At 41.2% G+C, this 23,171-nt stretch overlaps 1 protein-coding gene across 1 annotated transcript in view; it reads right to left on the bottom strand.

Annotated features, from left to right (window-relative positions):
• Positions 1 to 737: 737 nt before the first annotated feature.
• Positions 738 to 23,171, bottom strand: part of LOC307016375 (uncharacterized protein) — a 31,319-nt gene continuing 8,885 nt past the window's right edge. The window contains exons 9-23 of the mRNA XM_079645463.1: positions 20,107 to 20,209; positions 18,353 to 18,481; positions 17,524 to 17,709; positions 16,610 to 16,857; positions 14,423 to 15,313; positions 13,662 to 13,758; positions 13,435 to 13,539; positions 11,545 to 12,942; positions 10,732 to 10,854; positions 10,096 to 10,224; positions 9,184 to 9,376; positions 6,402 to 6,526; positions 5,101 to 5,291; positions 3,874 to 4,007; positions 738 to 2,662 (exon numbers count right to left, since the gene is read on the bottom strand). Of these exons, the coding sequence (XP_079501589.1) occupies positions 2,430 to 2,662; positions 3,874 to 4,007; positions 5,101 to 5,291; positions 6,402 to 6,526; positions 9,184 to 9,376; positions 10,096 to 10,224; positions 10,732 to 10,854; positions 11,545 to 12,942; positions 13,435 to 13,539; positions 13,662 to 13,758; positions 14,423 to 15,313; positions 16,610 to 16,857; positions 17,524 to 17,709; positions 18,353 to 18,481; positions 20,107 to 20,209 (4,285 nt within the window). The 3' untranslated portion in view covers positions 738 to 2,429. The remainder of the gene's footprint in view (positions 2,663 to 3,873; positions 4,008 to 5,100; positions 5,292 to 6,401; positions 6,527 to 9,183; positions 9,377 to 10,095; positions 10,225 to 10,731; positions 10,855 to 11,544; positions 12,943 to 13,434; positions 13,540 to 13,661; positions 13,759 to 14,422; positions 15,314 to 16,609; positions 16,858 to 17,523; positions 17,710 to 18,352; positions 18,482 to 20,106; positions 20,210 to 23,171) is intronic.

A 23,171-nucleotide genomic window follows, 5' to 3' on the forward strand; every position in this document is an offset into this window, starting at 1 on the left:
ATGCAGGACTGTAAATTAAGGGGAAGCTTTTATAATTTAGTATTACTACTTTTACTTATACATCTGAGTACTTATTCCACAACTGTCTAAAGTTGATCAAAGTAACACCATTACATTTTATTCTTGGCAGTATGATGTACTGTAATATTTCATTTCTCACTTTGTGCAAAAACACATTTTAAAGAATCAGTGTAGTAGCAATAAAGCCATAAAACCTGATCAGTAAGGTATTGCGTAACATATTCAATCTAACAAATATACATGACACTTGCAAAATAATTGTCAATACATCTGCCATAAACACTATTGTTTGAATGTTTTTTAGGTTTTTTTTGCTGGCAATACAGAGGGTTGCTGTGATTTCCAAGTTTGAAACTAGTTTTGAGTTATTGCCAATACCAGAGGGCCTCAAATCATTTTATTTTTTTTAAATATCAAATCCGCCTCTGCGGTTATTACCATGGTGAGGTAGCTCTGACACTGAAGCTAGAAGCCAAAACAACAACATTTGTTTAGCTAGATGTTAAGAGGAATTTTAATTAAATCAGTTAGGATTTAACAAGTACATTAACTGAGTGGAGCAAGTTATTTTAAAATCAAATGAAGTGCTTTACACTAAATTAATATGATTAGTACAAATTTCATTTCAACTAGAGTATTTCATTTTGATGTGAGTTTTAACCCCAGATGTAACAAAGAGGCTGTCTGCAGAACAAAAAAGGGACAGCACAAAAGAATAAGGATTAAAATATTTATTGTTAAAAAAACAAAAACAGACTAGACATAAATACTATGGTTTTGTTCACATGATTACCCTGTGCTTGGAGAGACAACACATCTTAAAACATAAAGACAAGAATACATGCACAAAAGGTTCAAATAAACAACATGCAACTACATGCAAATGATAAACAGTCAAAAAAGAACATAAGAGTATAAATATACACAGGTTCGGCAGAGGGCTTTAAGGATCCATGGTGAAAAATAAAAACGTACACGTTTTGGCACTGTTGGCACACTTCACTGATATCGACACTACTGTACAAGTTTTAAAAAATCCACACAAACACGGTTTTCATCTCAGATAACATTTGAGAAAAAACAAACAAATGAGTGGCAATACACTGCACTCAAATAGAACACTTTAGACACCACACTGTACCTGCAGCAGTAGCATTAACATCTGCTGATTCAACAGACTGAGATCAAGTGACAAGCACAACACGTCCATACTGTACATCACATGTTCCTCCATGGATCTGCACTTCCTTACCAGATACATACATATGTTCTAACCAAAAGTTGACTTAAGTGCAGGGTCATGAAACATCTGAGTAACACAGGACTCAGCAGTTTTCTAGAACACATGCTTCTTATAACACAAATCCACATTTCATCCCTCCTGTAAATATTACTGCAATAGTAAGTGGTTTTGTTCAAATATGTTTTTGCTTTGATTTGGAATTACTAGGGCCACTGCTAGGGGAAAAAAACATGTAAGAAATTGAGAATAAACCATTACATCCCAAAATGTTCAATCATGAAAAATACTTTGAAAAACATCAGGATATAAACACAGGAAAAAAAACTTAAAAAAATCTGGGAAAAAGAGCAACATCATGAGCACTAAGTCATGGTATCATGAGCACTAAGTCATTTATCATGAGCACTAAGTCATGTATCATGAGCACTAAGTCATGGTATCATGAGCACTAAGTCATGGTATTATGAGAACATATTTGTCCTAACATTGGCCCTAAAACTCATTGTAAAAATGATTGAATGTCAGTGCAGCTGTGTCATTGTGAACATGACACAGCTGCACTGGCCCCGGTTTCCAAATGAATGCAACCATCACCATGTCTAACACACATAAAGACAGTTTGTTGTAGCAAATTAATAAAAAATTGTTGAATAAATACACCATAATTTGATATTAGATTAATACATATTTTTGGAGTCAGCATATTTAGTTCTCCTCATGTCCCTCATATGCTTATCCTGGAAACAAAGTTGGCAGACATCGATTAAAGGCCAGCTTCAATTCTAGTCCAAAAAACATCAATAAACTTGTGCTTAAATTATTGAGACATATATATATATTCCCAAATAGGAAACTTTAGACATAGGTCAAATGTATTGAGGGACAATAACATGGACTGACAGGAATTGTATGACACAAACTCCAGTTTCCTCCCTCCCAGGTTTTGTGGATCAAAGTAGAAAAGCCGTCAAAAAAGCAGCAGGTCAAGAGAAACCCTTGTTTCTCTTAAATGTTCACAAATGAAGATCCACACTAATGAAGAGAGGGTAAACTTAATACATAAAAAGACAAATATTAAAAAAAGGGCTTATAATGAATGGCTCATACTATCCATGACACTGCATTAGAGCTGTGTGATATTGCACTTAACGTTCCTCAGGCCGTCTCAGAAGCACTTCCTGAAGACGATCTGCGGGCCGTGCTCCTCGTATTCCTCCTGGCTGATCCACGCGGAGCTGAAGGTGGGCAGGTTGGCCAGCACTGCCCCCCCGCTCCACACTGAGAAGTCTCTGTCCTTGGGGCTGGTGACGTGAACGCTCTCCCCCGTGTCCGTGGGAACCAGTCCTTTGATTTCAGCCTGGAGCCGCTCAGGAAGGCCGGGCAGCAGAGTGTTTCCGCCTGCAGCGAGAGAAGGCATTCAGTAAAGAGTGGGACATTAACAGAACTGAATCAAAGCATCAACACTACTGCGCAAGTTTTTAAAATCCATTCAGACAACATTTGAGAAAAACAAGAAACATTGGTGGCAATACACTGCACTCAAATAGAAAAGGTTAACTTTAGACAGCACACTGTACCTGCAGCAGTAGCACTAACATCTGCTGATTAGAACAGACTGAGATCAAGTGACAGGCATAACACGTCCATACTGTAAATCACATCTTCCTCCATGGATCTACACTTCCTTACCAGATACAGAAATATGTTCTAACCAAAAGTTGACTCGGGTGGAAGATCATGTAACATGACTCAGCGGTTTTTTAGAACACATGTTTCTTATAACGCAAATCCACATTTTGTCCATCTCCTGTAAATATTACTGCAACAGTAAGTGGTCTTGTTCAAATATACCGGTTTGAGCAAGAGAAATAAATCAGAAAAGAGCATCACGTTAACTGGAATGGGGGGGTTCAATTTCCGCCCATTTCCACCTTATAAGGATACAACCAAATAAAATAAATCACCAAATAAGAGGAATATTGGAAGAAAAGTACTTTTACTGTAATTTCATGAATAGTTTAATTGACCACTCAATGCAATTTGTGCCTCCTGATTCTTTCTAATTTGACCACTGCATTCAGCAACTCTTAAAAAGCAAATACGGATGAGCCATAAAATCATATTCCTAAGTGTTGAAATCACGCTTTTAAGACATTTTTCCGCATTCCATCTGCAAATAAACTTCATACTGAAGAGTCATTTCTTGTTCTGTTGTTATGCATCACTGATAGATTGTCACATTTATTCAAGATAAATAAATGTGGCATAAATGTACCGTTAGTGCTCCTCAAAATTACATATACAACTTATTCCTCAGTTTAGAATATTTACCTCTCAGATTGACTACAAAGACACAGTCTTTAAAATAACTTGTTAGTGAACAGCGGTATCTGCTGATTTCAAGCTTAAACTCTGAACATAAACAGTGTCTGCAGCCTAAGTAACCATGGCAATCTAGCCAGGTTAAAAGAGAGCCACTTAGGTACTATAGAAAACTCTGGCTTTAGGCTCATCATACCTCGCTCTGATCTGTCTTCATATTAAACCCCTCCTCAGGATTAAAGCATGGCAGCAGTCAGTGCAACAGCTTAACAACAACCCTCCGTTACCTGACAGGACGATGTTTCCCAGGAAGCTGCGCCGCAGGTCAATGTCTGAGCTGAGGATTGACTTGTAAACGCTCTCATGCATCCCATAATGGTCCTGTCCAATCAGCTCAGGTTTGAAGAGAATCTCAGGGGCCCTTGAGGAACAGGGGAAGTTATGAAGCTATTTGAGTAGACTGTTAGAAGAGACATCTGCCCTCTGAAGTGAGCTTTGACATTATGATTGTACAGATTAAGTCAGATTTATCCTTAAACTGGTGATTCCTGTCCTGACCCATGTTAGAATCATGACAAACGTCAGCAATGCCTGGGAGGCAAGTTCACTTGAACCGCAGACTCTCAAATTTCCAAGCCGAGTCCCCCACGTGCTATTTCGCATTAGACACTAGCTGAATGTTCGTGTTACATGTTATGTTTTGTGTCAAACATCAAAGTACTGAATAGTAAAAATTACATGAAGATTGAAAGTCTTTCAATATGCTTTGCACTTTCAAGCAGTGGTGTAAGGTAACTAAGTACATGTACTCAAGTACTGTGCTTAAGTCAAAATGATGAAGTACGTGCACTTTACTTGAGTATTTCAATTATTGGGTACTATGTACTTCTACTCTACTACAATTTAGAGGTAAATGGTGTACTTTTACTCCACTACATGTATTTAATCCCTTTAGTTACTTTACAGATGTGGATGAATGATGTGAAATATAATCAAGTGTTAAATCAGACTTTAGTTCCACCTGGAGTAAATCCACAAGCTACCTTGCAGTATACAAAGTCATTCAAACTAGCTGCACCTTTACCAGCTTTGAGAAGACTTTCGTGATCAATCATTATAAAAACATATCATATATATTATTCTGAAATCTGCATTGCGAGTACTTTGACCTTTAGTACTTTAAGTATATTTAGATGCTAATACTTTTACTTGTAACAGGGTAACCCTACACTCTGGTACTTCTACTGAAGTACAAGATCTGAGGACTTCTCCCACCTTTGCTTTCAAGTAAGCTTTATACCTCAGAGGAACTGGTCAGCACTTGCTTGACAAACACAAATAATAAAATAGATGTTCCTATAAACACACTCTCAGTTGGCAGAGGTACCATGCTAATGATAGATCTCTTTTTGTTTAGTATGTTTCACAGAGCCAATGCTGTCCTCCAATGCTGAATGAAATGACTTTCCAGCCTTCTAGAGTACATTGAGTGTCCTTGATGTGCAGACGGTTACCTGAACCTCTCCGAGCTGAGGGTGACGATCTGTCCATCCGGCATGTTGTAATGCATCTCTCCGCTGGACGGCCCCCCCTGACTCAGCTCAGCTTCATAGTTGAGAGCCACACAGCAGCACTTCTCCTTCATCTCCCTCACTATCTCCATCTCCGCTGAGGTGCGCATGCTGACCCCTTGTTCCTGCAGCAGCTGAAGCACAGGCACACAGAACATCAGTCAGGAGATGGAAGAGGCAGTTACCTACAGTTTCAATCACACCACACAGGGACTGGAACACGCTGCTCTGTGATGTGGACAGCCACAAATCACTAGTCAATTTAAACTAAGTACCTTTTGGGTAAATGTGTATGCTACTGTTGGAGACATTCTGGCTTGTTCAATACCCAAGGAATGCACAATTGTATACCTTGGAAATATAAATGTGTGATTGATAATTATAGATATATGAGAGCAGTGAATGGATATATAAGAGAGGTCTATATAATGTAAACAATTACTTACCAACTTAAATGGAAGATTTATCACAGAGTGGGAAATGTCTAAGGCAAACAAATGTATTCTTTTATTTATGTCTTTATACTTTAGCTCTCTACATCTTTTCTAAGTAAGAGGTTTTATGTTGAATATACAAACAAAAAAACCATTACAAAAATAAATAGTCAGCAGTTTGACTAACATTTATTTGTATACTTTGAGATAAGTGTCATGTAAGAGATGTTCCATTATGACTTTGTATATGGGTCACAAACAGATCATTGGTTTATCTACTTGAACAGGTATCCCAGTGGGGTATAGCCGAGAACAGCGGTGAGCAGCAGAGTTATGATATCAATCAGAAGAGTATTTTGGATGATTTAAAAGCTACATAAATGATGGATTAAAAACTTTAAAAACATTTGAAGCGGCCCTTCTTGTCTTAATGAATCAAATGAAATTACAAACTGGCATTCAGTCCTATTAACAGGGTTGGATGAATAACATAATCAAATATTGTTTTGATAAGCTTCCATGTTTTAAAGTAGGCAAAGGCTGTTTTTGACTACAGTTATTGTGCTATGTGTCCAAATTAGATGGTTGTTGTTATCATTGCAATATTTACTTAATGAAGCACGATCCAATAATCTAATGAACGTCCCCTGACGCTCGAAGCACCCTGTGCAACATTGGCTAAATATTCACGTAAATAATTCCTCTTTGTACAACATTTTTCACAAAACCCCAAAGCCAATCGGAAGTGTTATCCATTCACATTACTGCCAATAAACTGTGAAACACAATCAAAAGAAAGGAGAGGAATACCTTTTTCAGATGCATTGTAACATCTACACCAGCCAGAGGGAAGCGCTGCACTGCATGAGGCAGACAGTATCCCTCAAACACCGGCACGCTGTGGCTCACCCCGTCTCCAGAGTCAAACACCACACCTTTAAATACAAATAAAAGAGCAATGATTTGGATCACATTTTTTGATCCAATAACATCAAAAATGGCTTTAAGAAAGAAGTTTAGCATGAAGATGCAAGTTCAAGTCCTTATGAAGACTGTATGGCTTCTTAAAGTGGTGTTTGTAGCCACCATAAAGCACAAGTACACTAACAGAGTTGTATATATATATATATATATATATATATATATATATATATATATATATATCATAAAAAACTGTGTTATTCATGAGCCTATGTCTAACACTACAGAGTAGCTTAGCTTATGGTTTCACTCCACATGTAAAGCTGCCATGGACACTGTGGCTCCATTAAAAACAAGGCAACCCAAAACTAAATCTGAGCCTTGGCTAAATGCCACGACTCGGGCTGCCCGACGTGAATGCCGTAGAGCTTAGAGAAGATGGAATAAGGACAAACTACAAGTCTCTTTTCAAATGCTGAGGCAGTGTTGGCGTCTATCAGAAAACTGTAAAAGAGCCAAAAAGACAAAATGTCCGACATCATTCTTTAAACTGTCACAAACCTTGTGTACTATTTCGGACAATAGATTCAGTCCTTAATGCCCCTCAGACTACCTGTGTGGAGAACTCCGCTGCAGTCTGTGAACATTTTCTTCAATTTTTTATTAATAAGGTCACTTCAACTAGGACTCAAATCACTGCTCCATCAAACGACACCTCTGTCTCTGCCCCCTGCTTTGCTGTTTTCGACCGTTTGGAGCCTATGACTGTCCTCTATGCAGGAGATTGTCTCCAAGATAAAGCCCTCTGGTTCTCCAATCGACCCTGTCCCTCCTCGGTTTTTTTAAGAGGTATTCCCCAATTTAGGACCATTTGTTCTTGAGGTTTTTAACAGCAGTCTGCTCACAGGGGTTGTTCGGGAAAATTGGAAACATGGAGCGGTGTGGCGGTGGTGGCGAAGTCGATAGGGACTTGGCATGGCAACTGGAAGGTCACCAGTTCAAGTCCCGGCAAGACAAAGTGCTACCGAGGTGTCCCTGAGCAAGGCACCGTTCCCACACTGCTCCCCGGGCGCCGTTCAAAATGGCAGCACACTGCTCCTAACACTAGGATGGGTCAAATGCAGAGAAACAATTTCCCCACGGGGATTAATAAAGTATATCAAAATAAAAAAATAAATAAAAAAAATGCAGTTGTTCAACCAGTTATTAAGAAACCTAGTCTGGATCCCACAGTTCTTGCAAACTTTAGGCCCATTTCCAAATTTCCTTTTATGTAGAAAATCCTAGAGTAGATTGTTTACCGTCAACTTCTCGCTTTTCTGGAAGAGTACAATGTACTCAAGGTCTTCCAGTGGACCATGAGATCCTGATAGCTCGTTTGGAGCAGTGGGTGGGCATTGGGGGCAAAGCCCTCGAATGGTTTGGGTCGTATCTGACTGGTAGGACTTTCTGCGTCAGCCTTGGGGACTCTGAGTCCTCGTCTGTTCCTCTCCTTTGTTGGGTTCCACAGGGCTCAGTGTTAGGCCCCCTGTTATTTTCCCTCTATTTGCTCCCTCTCTGGTCCATTCTCAAGAAGCACGGCATCGCTTTTCATTGCTATGCAGACGATTGCCAAATAAATGTGCCACTTAAAAAGAAGGACTTGCACTCAATTAAACCACTGTTAAACTGCTTTGAAGACATTACATTCTGGATGGCATGCAACTTTTTAAATTAAACGATGACAAAACCGAAGTGATGGTTTTTGGTGCCCCTCGGACCACTCCTATAGACCTAGAATCCTTGGGCCACTCCACCAGGCCTACCATAACAAATCTTGAGATAAAGATGGACCCTGAACTTAAGCTGGACAGCCAGATCCAGGCAGTCGTTAACAACAGCTTCTTCCACCTCAGGCAGCTAGCCAAAATAAAGCCTTTTATAAGTAGTGACCTTTTTGAAACGGTAATCCATGCCTTCGTCACCTCCCGCTTGGATTACTGTAATGCACTATATATGGGGATAAGTGCGTCCTCCCTTGCTCGCCTTCAGATGGTGCGAAACGCAGCAGCACGGCTGTTAACTGGCACACGCAAACAAGAGCACATTTCCCCCCATTTTAGCTTCACTCCACTGGCTGCCCGTTCATTCGAGGGATTCATTTTAAAAAACTCTTTTATTTACTTTTAAAGCCCTCAATGGCCTGGCCCCGCCCTACCTCTCTGAGCTGTACACAGCTACACGCCAACTCGCACTCTCAGGTCAGCTGATCAGTTGCTCTTGAGGGTGCCAAAAACAAAGTCTAAGCTCAGAGGGGACCGTGCTTTCTCTGCTGCCGCCCCTAAACTGTGGAACGACCTACCCTTGCTAATCAGACAGGCTCCCACACTGTCTGTTTTTAAATTCCGTCTAAAAACCCACCTCTTCTCCTTAGCATTTGAAACCAAGTTTTATTTGCTTTCAGTGATCTATTGTTTTTACTATATGGCTTCTTTTTTTTTTTTTATAATTGTTACGTTTATTCTGGTTGGTTTTGTGTCTGTACCTTTTATGTGATTTTATACTTATTTTTATGTTTTGTGAGCTGAGTTGTGTGATTTTATATTTTCTGTATCTCTCTGTACAGCACTTTGGTCTGGAGGTTTTAAAGTGCTACATAAATAAAGCTAGATTGGAGAGTTGGCCTACGTACCGGTGGATCTCCCCGCTGCGTAAAGGGCCAGAACGGCCTGCATGGCCACGTATGTGAAGGGAACATTGAAGCACTCGAACATGATCTCCACCATGCGCTGCCGGTTCCCCAGGGGGTTCATGGCCGCCTCCGTAAGCAGGACAGGGTGATCATTCGGGTCCACACCCAGCTGCTGGAACGTGTGATGCCAAATCTGAAACAAGAAAAGGGGGTCAAAGAAGTCAAAGCGCTCCTCTCCATGGTTACCTACTAAAAGGTTTACCTTTCTTCTAGCTGAGCAATGTGATCACTGTACTACTAAATGTCAGAACACAAGGTGTGACCGGGGGAAAAACAAGAGTTGGACAGCAGTGGGTTTCTGTCCAGCTGTGTTGTTGTAAGAACAGATTTTTTTTTTAAAAGGAAGAAGCAGAAAAATGAGAATTGATAACGTTTCATTTCAGAATTGATGCGTCATCTGCTTTTGGGAGGTGGGGATTAACAGAGAAATTAAGAAGCAATTTAGTACAAATATGGGCCGATTAATATCTGCGGCTGATATATTTACAACATAAAACAACATTCTAAAATGGATAGCGCTTAGTTATGCGGCACCAACACTCATCTAGTCAAATTCAAGTCAAAAAAACTTGTTCTTCCAAGCCTCCACATTTAATGAAGAATAATATATAATATAATCATTTGTTATATAGTAATAGATTAGTGAAAGTGTTTATGAGTTATGACGGGGGAAAATGTGACTTGAATTAAGTGGAAAAGTTGTGGAACTGATCCACTCATACTATTTATATAAACACAGTGCCGGGTTTTAAAGCTTGCCCCTCTTGAAAATAACTCATCCATTTCATAGAGATATACTCCCAGTGACATCATACTTTACCTACTGTATCAGGCATATCCAGTCCCACTTACGTTTTCCATGTCGTCCCAGTTGCGAATGATCCCGTTCTTTATGGGATGCCTCAGAGCCAGGACCCCTCTCATGTGCTGAGCCTCGTGTCCAATGTAGGTCTCCCTCTCAAGGTTACCGTTCATTATTTCCTACAAAGACAAAACTTCTGATTAGAGGCGAGCTAAAATCAAAGCCACGTTATAATAATAATAATAATAATAATATTTTTAATTTAATTTGTTAGCGCTTTTACAGGTGCTCAAAGACGCTTTACAGATAATAGTGAAGAGAAAAGAAAAGAGAAGAAAGGAACAACAAATAAATATATAGTTAAAGTTAAAGTCAAATAATACAAAAACAATCACACATTAAAAGCCAGATTAAGAGGTGAGTTTTTGTGAGTTTTTTGAAGGTGGTGAGGTCGGTGCAGTCTCTGATGGGTTGTGGGAGTGAGTTCCAGAGGGAGGGGGCAGCGACGGAGAAGGCTCTGTCCCCCCAGGTCCGGTGATTGGTGCGGGTGGGGATGGATAGGAGGTTGGCTTCTGATGAGCGGAGGCAGCGGAAAGGGGTGTGGTGGTGCAGCAGGTCTGTGAGGTAGGGGGTTATAATGCTTTTTTGTAGAGAAAATAGAGTTATACACAAGTGTATGCCCTTACCTCGTATTTTGGCAGCCCAATGATTGTTGGGAATATAATGTTTGGGAGGTCCTGATCTGCAAATCCTGCTTTCATCAAACCAGAGCCCGTATCCAGAACTACGGGGGTCTTAAAATATGTCATCTGTAATCACAAAAAGAAAAAAGTAATACACTTCAATCTAATGAAAGATGATGCTGGGGATTCTCACCAGCGCTGGGCAACTCACCGCATATTCATCGCCCACATTCAAATGTCAAACAGTATACAAACGTTTCTGTTTAACTGATGTTTGTGTAAAAATGTAAATACAAGATGCATGTAAACAGTCTATTTGAGGGATCTTCTCATGTTCAGGTTAATATCAGTATTTAGTGTCTCTACTGTGACATGTCTCCATGATTTAATCTTCAAAAAGCTCTTTCTTGTTCTCATACTGCCTGTGCTGCAGCACCTCTTTTCACCCTCTGTCTGAAACCAGAGCCCAGTCTGCTCTGATTGGTGAGCTGGCTAGCTCTGTTGTGACTGGTCAACTGCTTATAGATGTCCCGCCTGCTTCGCCTGTCACCGACAATGGGTTGGGATGCTAGCCATTAGAAGCGCGGATTTCACATATTGATGTCACTATGTTACAGAAGTAAACAAAGGATTCCAATGGAGGCATTTCAGGCAAGTGGTCAATCAAGTGGTCGACTAAACTATTTGCATGAACAAAATCTATAAACATACTACAGGAAAGGGAAAACCCTAAAAAGCACAATAGGGCCTCTTTAATATAAAAAGTTATGGAAATAAGAACACAGCTTTAACTGTGTGTTACAGTAGAACATGTACCTGTGTCATGGTGATGTTGAGCTGGGCTTGAATCCCTGAGCCTGGTCCCCTCATGGCTTCAGAGCTCTGAACAGCATCCAGGAAGTCCGCTCTCCCTCCAGGTTCAACCTCCGGAGGCAGGGCAGGGGGCAGCTGGGGGGCCGAGGGCGCCGCTGCAGGAGATAGAGCCTGCACCTCCTCTGCTAGCTGCAAACCTGTCTGGAGCAAACATGCAGCTCCCACTGATGCACTCCCTTCATCTTCAGTGTCAGAAGAAATGTTGCATTCCTCAGTGAGTGCATGGTTGTTATTGTTGTTGTTAGTGTGCTCCTTCACATTTGGATTGAGAACAAAGCTGTGAAGGACAGCTGCAGTCACATTCTCTGGCAGTGCATCATGTGGTTCATCTTGCACATCACGTTGCACAGGACCAGGATCTTGATCAACAGAGGGCAGCTCTGGATTCTGCAGCTCTGAGGAGTGGGGGGGTTCATGTTGGAGGCTGGGAAGGGAAGCTTTCCTTGGCTTAGGCATGGGAGGATGGGAGCGTTTTCCTCCTTGGTCAAATGATCCATAATCTAGCTTTATTTCAGAGGCTGGAGAAGCCTTTTCACTTGATCCGTCTGGTTCGTTATCGGAGATACATCCCTGAGGTTGGATACACAACTCTTCATGAGGTACCTTTAAATCAGAGGTATTATTTAAAGTATGTCTATTAAATACTGACGGCTCAGCTTCAGGGCTATCCTCTTGACATTCCGAATCAGGAAGTTGAACCAGGTGTTGTGGGGTAGCCTCTTTGGCAGCATCGGGGTCTAACAGAATATGTTCAGCCTCACAGGAATCCTGACCCTGGGGATCAGTGTGGACTGAAGCTGTAGGATGAGTTCTCAGTGATCCGTTACAACCTCCTGATAAGAGCTCATCACAGAGTGCTTTGTCCTCCTTGGCCTCACTTCTAGCCTTCTCCATAATAGAACATTTTACAACCTTTTTAGCGCCGTCCTTGTGCTTCTTCACCCTCTGCTCGTTGTCCAAGCTCTTCTCTAGCTTCTCCACCTCCCTTTTCTCCTTCTCCAGTTGTACCCTGAAAGCCTCCCTCTCTTTGTTCGTCTCGTTTGTGATTGAAGGTTTGCTCAAAGACTCTTCTGGGCTTTCTATGCAGCTCCGCAGCTTGTGGATCTTCATGTTCTCCTCCATGATCAGCTCATCCAGGATGTTGACTTTCCTTAACTCCGTCAGCAGGTCCGGCCTGCTGTGAAAAACTGCTGAATCAGTGTGGAGCCCCTCATCTTCAGAATCCTGAGCTCCACCCGCAGACCCAGCTGATGTGGGCTTACTGAGTTGGTCGGACTCTGCAGGGTCCAGGTCATCCTGGAGGCCCAGAACACCAGCCTCTGCCAGCTCACTGGAGGACATCTTTAGAAATGAGAGGAAGCAGATGGAGCATAATGAACAAGCACTCCAGGTTTACACTGGCTGTATAGTCTGCACTTCAATAAAGGTAGACTTGTGTCCAGAAAAACCCTCAATCTATCCCCCACTGTATAAGAGTACTTTTGCTAATTTAAGTATATTTTGATGCCAATACTTTTGTACTTTTCCTTGAGTAACATTTTGAATGGAGGACTACTACTTGTAACAGTGTATTTCTACACAACACTTCTACCCAAGTTCAAGATCCGATTACTTTTTTCACCTCGGGCGCAATGTACACCTGAAACTAAGTAATACAATAGGCTTCTTGTTGGTTTCCATCCGTCAGAGCACTCTACCTCTACCTTAGTCAACAATGACGACTCATGATGAGTCTTAAAGTAAGTTCACAAACAGTCACTAAGTGCACCGTGAGTAAAAACCGGTATATTCAGTGGGAGATAACCTTGTGAAGGGGACTGAAGTGTAACCTACCGCACTGAGCTGGGACTCGCTGTCCCACAGGGGCCACTGGTCCCTGTCCTCGCCCCTCAGCAGGGCCTCCAGCACCGCCTCCTGAGCTAGGACGTTCTCCTCTTTCTGTGGAGGAACATCTTCATTTCACTGTCCGTCACATCCACTAAGAAATCAATCGGGCTGTTTTAACCTGTGATGGACATCTAATGTGCAGCCCTTAATGCCACGAATGGTGCCTCTCTTACCTCCAGCATTTCATCCGCCCTGACCAGGATCTGCTCCACTTCCCTCAGACCCTCCTGCTCCTTCACCTCCCAGTCATTCAGAGAGATATCCATCACACTGAAAATAAGAAAAGCAGGACGTTTATAGCAAGTAGAAAAACAGTACTTTAAAAAGTAACCTCTTTTTAGCAATGCCTTTTGTGGTGCCTTCAATTTCTTCAATAAAGGAACGTTGGAAAGTATTCAATGTTTAGTAGCAGCAGAAAGTGAGAACTGAGTCCAATTTGATATTTTCAGCATACAGTCCTACTGTAAAGTACCATGCTAGAAGGGAAAGCTTGGCGTGGTTTGGTGCGCTGATGCACCCTTCAGTAAAGTAGCTTAATTATCATAGAATAATATGAAATTATATTATTATAGAAGCCAAATTATCCAAGTGTGGAAGCATTTTGGATTCAACATCACAGATGGAAATAATGCAGTTAAAGAAAAACTGTAAAAATCCAACTGCCCCCATTAGCAAGTCACTCAAATGAGGAGTGGAATCCTAACTTCAAATGTTGACTCAATTTCTTCTAAGAGTTGTTAACATGTTTATCCCATGTGGGCTTTGCGGGGAGGAGTTTCCCCTCTGACCCGCGTGGTGCCTGCACAGTTTGGTTCAGTGTGTGGAAGTCGTGGAGGATGCCGGTCGATTATGTGCGATCTCAATAAAGCAGTTAAAGTATACAAACGTTGTGTTTATTACGTTTAACAATATATATTTAAACAATTGTTTTTACCCATCCACAGCATCCTGAACCTGCTCATGGAGGTCATAGGAGTCCCAGAGGAGAGTGGGCCCCCCCTCTGTGGTGAGGATGGAGCGCTCTAGGGCCTCTGTGATGGTGCTGGAGAGGACTTTGCGAATGGGACTCAGTTCAGGGTCCTCTAAGCTGCTCTGAGAGTGCAGGACCCAGTCTGTGGGCTGTGTGCGGCTCAACACGTCCGTCTGTGTGGGCTGGTCCCGGCACCTGCAGGGGTCGGAGCCATCCAACTGAAGGTCTCCCTTGTGCGGCGTCGGGTTCTGCGTGATGGTAACCGTGTACGAGTTCTCCAGATTGTCCACCGGCAAGCTGAGCCAGGGGTTAGTGGGTAGGGCGGCTGAGCGCTTCACTTTTATCTCCAGGTTGAGGGAATCCACGGTGACTTTAGGGATGATGTGGATGCTCGCCCTGGATGAGTTCCCCAAGGAGCCAAACTGCTCTCTGAGGTCTTCAGTATTAGAAACACTGGAGATGTTCTCCTCGTGGATTTGAGGCTGACTCGAGGCGGGCCTCACAGAGTCCCTAATCCCAGCTGATGTGCACAGACTCTCCACTCCTTCCCTCCCCCCCCAGGCCTCCAACTGGCCTCCCCCAGCTCCATCGAAGCCTGAGTCGAAGGAACTGAGGGAGGGGGGTTTGCCCTCAGCTGAAGCAGAGACAGTCTGGGGAAGATGGGCTGCTTTCTGTTCCTTTACACCATTAGTTAGGTCCTGACCTTCTTTAGCTGTTCTATTTGAAGCACCATCATCAGGGGGGGGGGCAAATTGGCTGTTCCGCAACAGCTCGTACTGCCACTGTAGGGCCCGCTGCAGCGGCCTCACAGCCACGAGGCCAGAGGACATGAGGAGCTTCCTTAGGGTCATGCACCTGATGGAGAACACATGAAGAATTGTGGTAAAAAATAACAGTGAAAAATACATTTAAAAAGTTGTACTGCTTGGATAGATATTTGATTGAACCCAAATTGGGAACTTATTTTTGTTAAAAGCAGCAGTGTGCTCAGGCATTAAAATATTTAAAAGGTGAAATAAATAGTATAGTATAACATAAAAACAATAAAACAGCTAATATAAAAGCATGTAAAACATAACCATAGAAAAGACATGTATCACAAATAATACACACAATCTAAAATATTCTGGATGAATTAAAATGTTCTTTAGAAGACCAAAATACTGCAGCAACAGAAATAGAGACATATACTACAGGAGCAGAAACATATATAGGAGAGTATATAAACTACGGTTAAAATGTGTCACTGTTTCTGAACAGCCAAATGTTCCATTTCTACGGTTGTTCATGATGATGTAGCATAAATGAAATTGTGTCTCGTGTCCATTTGCCGCAGATTTAAATGTTTTTGATTTTATTTATGCAAACTTGCCTTTTCATATCTTTCAAACATTGAACTAGCTGACAACATGGTCAAGCGCTACGATGAGAGCTAAATAGTCTGTGAATAGATCCATCTCCATGACAACATAGCAAACTCCATGTTCTGATAAAAGCAAGTGGGGTTACCAATAAAACAAGCTAGCAATGGACTCTGAGATGAGAAGCTTTTTTCACATAAGCCAACAACATTATTCATTCAGAAATAATATAAACCAGTATGGAATGTCAAATCTTTGAAGATATTTTTTTATCACATTGCCAAACCTTAAAAAGGATTATTTATTTGTGAGAAAGTGAATAAGGGATTATTAAGTGACTCTGAATTGTTTCGGCCGGTCGCCCCTTAACACATGTAAGCCATCTAGTGTGTTCTTTCTTTAGCCACAAGACATTCAAAGTGTTTTCAGAAAACAGCGTTCTCTGACTGCACTTGAACGAATTGACATTTGTTTAAAACATTAAATTGAATGAAAGTTAGTAAACCCAGCCATCAACTGTACTCCTGTTATATGTGTTTACATGAATATGCATAAATGTACAAGGCACTATCCTTCAAATATAATACTTTCTTTCACACAGAGATTTTTCTAGGTTTTCGACATGTCTGAAACAGGAAGAAAGGTAAAAAAATAAGAAGATGTGGTCAAGGTCAAATGAACCAATATGTTGCATTACTATGAGTAGGAGACACATCAGTAGAAGGACTGGCACAGAAAATGCCAAAGGTTTGTCTTCATAACCTCCATGTGAAACTCAAAGCGCTCTCACCTCTGAGACATCTTCTTCCCTGCCTGCTGGACGTCATCATCTGGGATGGCAAGGGACAGATGTGCCAGATGAACCAGCTCCTCCACATCTGGAGGGGGGTTCTTCTTCAGGAAGGTGGACATCTTGTACCTCCATGCAGGGATGGTGCCATAGTTCCTCCTCTGCATGGAACAGCTGTCTCTGTTAACTCCTGACAGCAGAGCCTGCAGGAAGTTCTCGCTGAGAACCAGACGGTACCAGTTGCTGGCCTGGAGGGGGAGCAGGGTCAGGGGTCATGTTTCAGAAAGGCAAGGGGTAACGGGGAGGGGGACACAAAGCACAGAAAACAGTACTGCTTTCAGACTGACTGTTAGAGCCAGTCTTTTCTTTTGTAAAAAGGGCCACATATTGTCACCTATTCGCAGTGTTGGGGTAGTTACTACAATTCTAGTTAGTTTATAAAAAAAGTAATGCATACTTTACTAAATTAATCGCTGCTGAAATTGTGTAGTCACACTACTAGTTACATTACTTTTGGACTACTCCCTAACATCACCTGAGATGCACCATAAATCAAAAGACAAATACCAATAGAGCGTTTTTACAGAACACTGGTCCAGGTAGCTTCCAAAGTGTTCCTGTCTGATGAAGGCAGCCCCCCGTTATCTGCATCTTGCTCAATATGTTTCGGAAAGATGGCGATTTCACCATGGAAACGAGCAACATTACCTCCCGTGTTTGTCTTATTCTGTTGCTGCTACAACACTTTCTGTGCAGGGATCAACAAAGGCCCATATTATTTCTTTGTGTGTATTAGTTTGATCTCCCCTCCAGAATACATTATAAACTTGTGATGAATCACAGATTGTTATTGTGATTGACTCAATAGAAATGTTTGAACTGATGACAGCTCTACTATGAAACCCAACGCTCACCTTGCTGTAGTGATGGTGGTAGCCGGAGACCACCCTCAGGGTCTGCAGGATGAAGTGAACCGCAGAGTGGAGCTTGTCCTTCAGCCGCTCCACATCCATAACCCAGCGCTCCCTGCTCTGCCCGTCCAGCATCAGCAGCACCTCCTCCACAGTGTGGATCACATCTTCAGCACAACGGACCAGAGCCTGGGGGGAGACAAGGGGGTTTGGGGATATTTACAGACACTATTTACCAAAACTATTTAATCATAGGTTTTTTTCCAGTTAAGTCATTTGAAAATAGGCCAGTTTTTCTGCTCATCTCCATATGCTTTTCCTAAACCGTGTTGCTCGAGGGCAACACCTGAGGGGTTTGCTTGTTGTTGCAGCCAGGCTCATAGGCTGCAACAAAGATGGGAGACCACACAAGTTGAAGTGTTATAGTTATGTACAATATAACCGACGAGGGACTTAACGAACCTAAACAAAGTAATGTGTGAGCATGGGTGTGTGAACATGTGCAACAAACAAAGACGCAGCCTTGTCCGACTTTTTTTGTATTTTTCAAATACTTTGAGGGACAGTAATGTTCACATTTTAAGAAAAAAATACTAATGTAAAAAGTTCTTCAAATTAACTTTGATTAGAAATAAGGACCAAGAATAACTGCTGAAGCATGAAGTATGAATGATTGATGTTAGATATCTAATCAGGAGAAATACTTTGAAAATCTGAGCTACGAAATCGACTAATAGAGGGTGCACTATAACACAACGTGGAATTTATTTGGGCACATTTCAAAAAACATGTTCCAAAAATGAATGAAGAAGAACACAGAATATAAAGATACCATAGCAGGTCTGTGAATGGACGCCTCGAACCGGGAAACCAGCAGCACGGCCTCGGCAGCTTCCTTGGCAATCTCTATTTTGTAGGGCTGGAGTTTCTCCTGGAGAAGAGTTTTGATCTGCTCTGTGATCTGCGAGCGGGAGGAAACGCATTCAGTTCAGACATTTTAACAAGCACTAGTTATCCTATATTGCTAAAGGAAAGGTACAGAGACATGTTTGCATACTGGTTAGATCCAGTTCATGTCAACTTGGGTCCGCCTGGTTTGACTATGTATAAAGCGTAGAGTATAAATAATCACCCACTCAATAAAAAGAACATGCAGGACAGTTGAAGATCATAACGGAGTACCAAAGAGTACCAGGATTTGAATTATTGTGTTAAAGTGTCGAGCTCCTGGGACAGAGCTCACATCATCCTGGGAGAACTCAGAGAGCTCACATCCTGAGATATTTGAGCAAAGCTCCAGGCTTAGGAGGGATTCAGGGAAAGTCCTCAGAGAGACTGAGCAACTCTCAGGAGGAGCCGTTTGATCCACTGCTGTAAATGGTCAATTAAAAAAAATGCAATAACTGAGTGATAGTGGGCATCAAATCAAAAGGTGTAATCATAAAGATATGCTCTATTAGTTCTTTTCAAATGACAAAAAGTGCAATTTCATACAGGAAAGGGTAAAAGATGAAGAATAGAGACTGTGTTTAATGCCATTAGGTATTCATTTACTCAAACGGAAATATTAAAAGCCATTTTATAAAATAATTGTAAAGATAACACTGAGGAAATGTAATTCATAATTGACAAGTAGCCATCAAATAGTTTGGAAACACAGGACTACTTCAGCAGGAGCCTATTCACAGACTGATAGTAGACTGTTTGCATGCTGCTCATTTTAGTATTTAGAGCATTTCACCATATCAACGAGATTTAACATTGAAATGTCTTCCCGACATCTTGTGCTCTGCTTAAGACACATTGAGTCTTAAAATTCCTTCCTACTCCTAACAGTTTTTTATCTTAGGAGCCATCTTAAGCTGCTTCATGAGTAGCGTTTACCGGTTTATCTAGTCCTAACTGTGAGGGGAAATTCTTAATACACCATCATCATCATTTATCAAATGTATTAAAAATGTTTCACTAACGGCAACTCTTTGTCCTCAGAGCAAAACCCTCAGCAGGCTAACACACAGAGCCCTACACACATCAGGTGATCGGTATTACACAACATTCTGCTTTTAAATGAAGGAGAAGTTCGGTAACCAGGGCCATCACACCTCCTTGCCAACTCTTTTGAATTCATTATTGAAACACATTGCAGTACAAATGATTTAGTGTCACAGTAATTACTAAACTATGTGACCATCTACGATAGACTATACATAAGAAAGATTTCAAAAATAACAGCAGTTTGATATATTGAAAGCTTTTCTCCAAACAGACTTCATTACTTTATTATCTGTCTCGTTATTGCAGTATCTTCCTGATGTTAAATCTGTCTCTGCTCAGCTCCGTGTGTTGGCCTATGTGTGCCGGACACTGGTATCATTTCCAGAAGATATCATGATCATGTGACTTATGAGCGGAGGCGCTCATCAAATGTATAAAGTGGAAACACTGTTAAACTCAGGGGAAAGTCTGCCCTGCAGTCAAATAATCCACTTTTTAAAGAGCGGAGTGCGCCCGGCAGCAATACACCGTGATGTAAGGGCTACGCAACTAATCAATGTTATAAGGAAGCAGGAGCCCGGTCAGACCCACCTGTAGAGCATCCTCTCGCAGCTGGAACACCTGCAGCTGGAGGCCGGCCTTAGAGAAGGCCTGCTGCCAAAGCTGCTCCACCTTCTCCACCGCTGCATAGATCCTGAGAAATACCAGAGAGATCATCACTAACAGCTGGCATCGTAAATGTTCATGTTGGCCCCTTTAGCACATCATTAGCACGCTGCCAGAGTGCAGGTCTGTTAGTGCTGCCCAGAGTCTGCAAAACCAGATCAGGAGTCCGATCTGTCAGCTGCCAGACTCCCTTTCTCTGGGACCAACTTCCTGTTTGAGGCAGACACTGTGCAAACATCTAAGAGAACACTGAAGACATCCCTGTTTAATAAAGCCTGGATTTAGAGCTGGTTTCAGATGATTCCCTGTTTGTCCTTCTGGGTTCCACATTTTGGGTATTTTATTAGATCTTTTGTTGCGTTTTCTCTCATTTTATTTGTATTTTACACCATTTTGTCTTTTCATTATTTTTGGACATCTTTTAGCACTGTAATTTATGTTTGATAATCTGAGACAAACACGTGTCTGATATTTGGCTATATACATAATCAGGGTATATGCAGGAATCCTGAAGTCAAATGTAATACCTTTTAAGACCTTTTTTTAAGACCCTTTCCATACATCTTAAGACCTCATCGCCACTTTGAGTTTTAACCGGTTACATTGGCGACACACTTTACCTCACATTTACTATATACAGTATTGATTGTCCTTCCTCCTTATCTTCCAACCATTTGGACGCAGACTTGCATTCCCCCATAACGATGTTGTTTAACAACCGGCGTAAACGGACCTTCGCGCGCTATCAAGCAGTGAGCATGCGATGTCCTGTTCAGATGACGTCCAACGGGATGCCATAAATAAACTACACAGAATCACACTACACACCTACACAATGATTACATTCAGGCACACTGTAGAATACAACCTCTTTGGACAATTGATATACTTATTGAAAACAAGCTACAAAATGTAATACCTTGGAAAATGCCGTTTAATACTTTTAAAAACGTTTTAATAGCCTTACATTTCGCTAAATTTATTTATCAACTTTTAATACTTTTTAAGAGCCCATGGACACCCTGATAAACTTTGAACTCCGTTTCTATCATGGTGGCCAGATCCAAAACTTTGACATTTGACTGCTAAACTGAACACCAAGATATGTTTTTGATAACATTTGAGGCAGACAAAATAATGCAGTAAAACCCAAAGCAGTAACATATGGACCCCTTTTGAGTTAGTGCTGCCTATGTTTGGTAAAGGTCACCTGGTCCTGTAAATGCTGCTGCGAGCCAGGAGGAGGCAGAGAATCAGGAATTATTCATAGATCCATGGACAGATCCAGCAAATGGGATCAAAGTGATTTTAAGGACTAACCTCACCGTCAGCAGCCAAACTTTCTTTACCTGTGCAATTCAGCAATAATACCTTATGAATACTAAAACACCACTATAAATATTGGAATATATATGTTCTAGTACAGCGGTTCTTAACTGGTGGGTCGCGACCACCCGTTTCGAGTGTGAGTGAAGAAAAAAAATTGGAATTATTTTCTTTTTTTGGGGGGGGAGGCGGGGGGGGGGGGGGGAAGTCAAACTTTTATTTTGAAGGCCCAATTTTCTAACGCTGTGCATGGAGTCGGCGTTGGACTGGAATTACCGGAGACCATAAACGGTTTTGAAAACTTCTGTCAATAAAATATCTTCGAGTCTTCTGGCCAATCAGAATCAAGATTGTTGCCGGAAGTCCCCACGGAGAATAACTTTGCGGTAGAACTCTTCTTTATACATCCATGGGTACAACTTCAAATAAAAATGAACACATAATGAAATATGACCCCCGGTTTGATGATTGACAGGTCACAGAACAATGGGGGCTATCTACCCTTATCCACAATTTAAATCTCCTCTTTACTATTCTCTCTGTGTGGAGCAGCAAGCTGTCAGAACTAAGTGAAAAACAAACAATGGCATAAAATATTATTAATATGTCGGGTAGTAATAGATTTATTTATTTTCTTCTCAGAGAATAACAGAATGCGTAGTTTATGTTACTATTTCTAAAAATCTAGACCCCCCTGCTGGGGTTGGGTTTTCAGCATTTGTGCCTTTTTATATAGTTCAGCTTTGATTCCATCATCTCATTAAACCTTTTTTAAAAGCATACTTTAGTTCTGTGAAGGGAAATAAGGGATATATGCACTGTACTTCACATTGTATGCTGAAAAGCGTATATATATATTACAGCACGTTTTTTTGTTGAATAGATTTGATTGCTTCAAAATGTTGGGTCGCGATGTATTGACCAAGTAAAAAGTGGGTCCCGAGGCCTGACCAGTTGAGAACCACTGTTCTAGTACAAGGTGGCCATTTCTACGTCACATACCCATTTTATTGTGTTTTCTATTGGACATTTTTACTTCAATATAGTATCAAATATCAATATAAATGTATTTATTTATTTGATCTTTTGATTGCTTATTCTTACTTAAGAATCCTCCTGTATGTTTATATCAATATCATGTATTCTATTTTTTATTTATTTATTTCTCAAATGGAGCAAACCCAATTTCCCCCAGGATAAATAAAGTATTCTTATTCAGAATGATAAAGTGACCAACTGCTTCTTATATTTGCAAGAGAATGTAAAATGTAAATCTGGGGCCATATTCACAAAGGATCTTAGGGCTAAAAGTAGCTCCTAACTGGCGAATTTAGGAGAAACTCCTAAACATAATGGGCGTGCGTGTCAGTCTTAAATTTAGGACTCCTAATTGTATTCACTAAGAGCAATTCACAAAGTATTTTAGGCCTAAAAGTAGCACCTAAGTTTAGGAGAGCTTAAAAGTCCTCGAGAGGACTCCTAACTCAGTAAGACCTATTCACAAAGAGTCTGAAAATGGCTGCGAGACGAAATGTTTTGGAGACAATGGAAGACTGTGAATTGATCAAGAGATATAGGCTAAATCGTGAGGGTATGAAACTTGTTGTGGAATTAGTGCAGGATGCAATAACATCCCCGACTAACAGGAATAACCCGATTAGTCC

Source organism: Notothenia rossii, assembly GCF_949606895.1.
Source record: "Notothenia rossii genome assembly, chromosome: 8".
Classification (NCBI taxonomy): domain Eukaryota; kingdom Metazoa; phylum Chordata; class Actinopteri; order Perciformes; family Nototheniidae; genus Notothenia; species Notothenia rossii.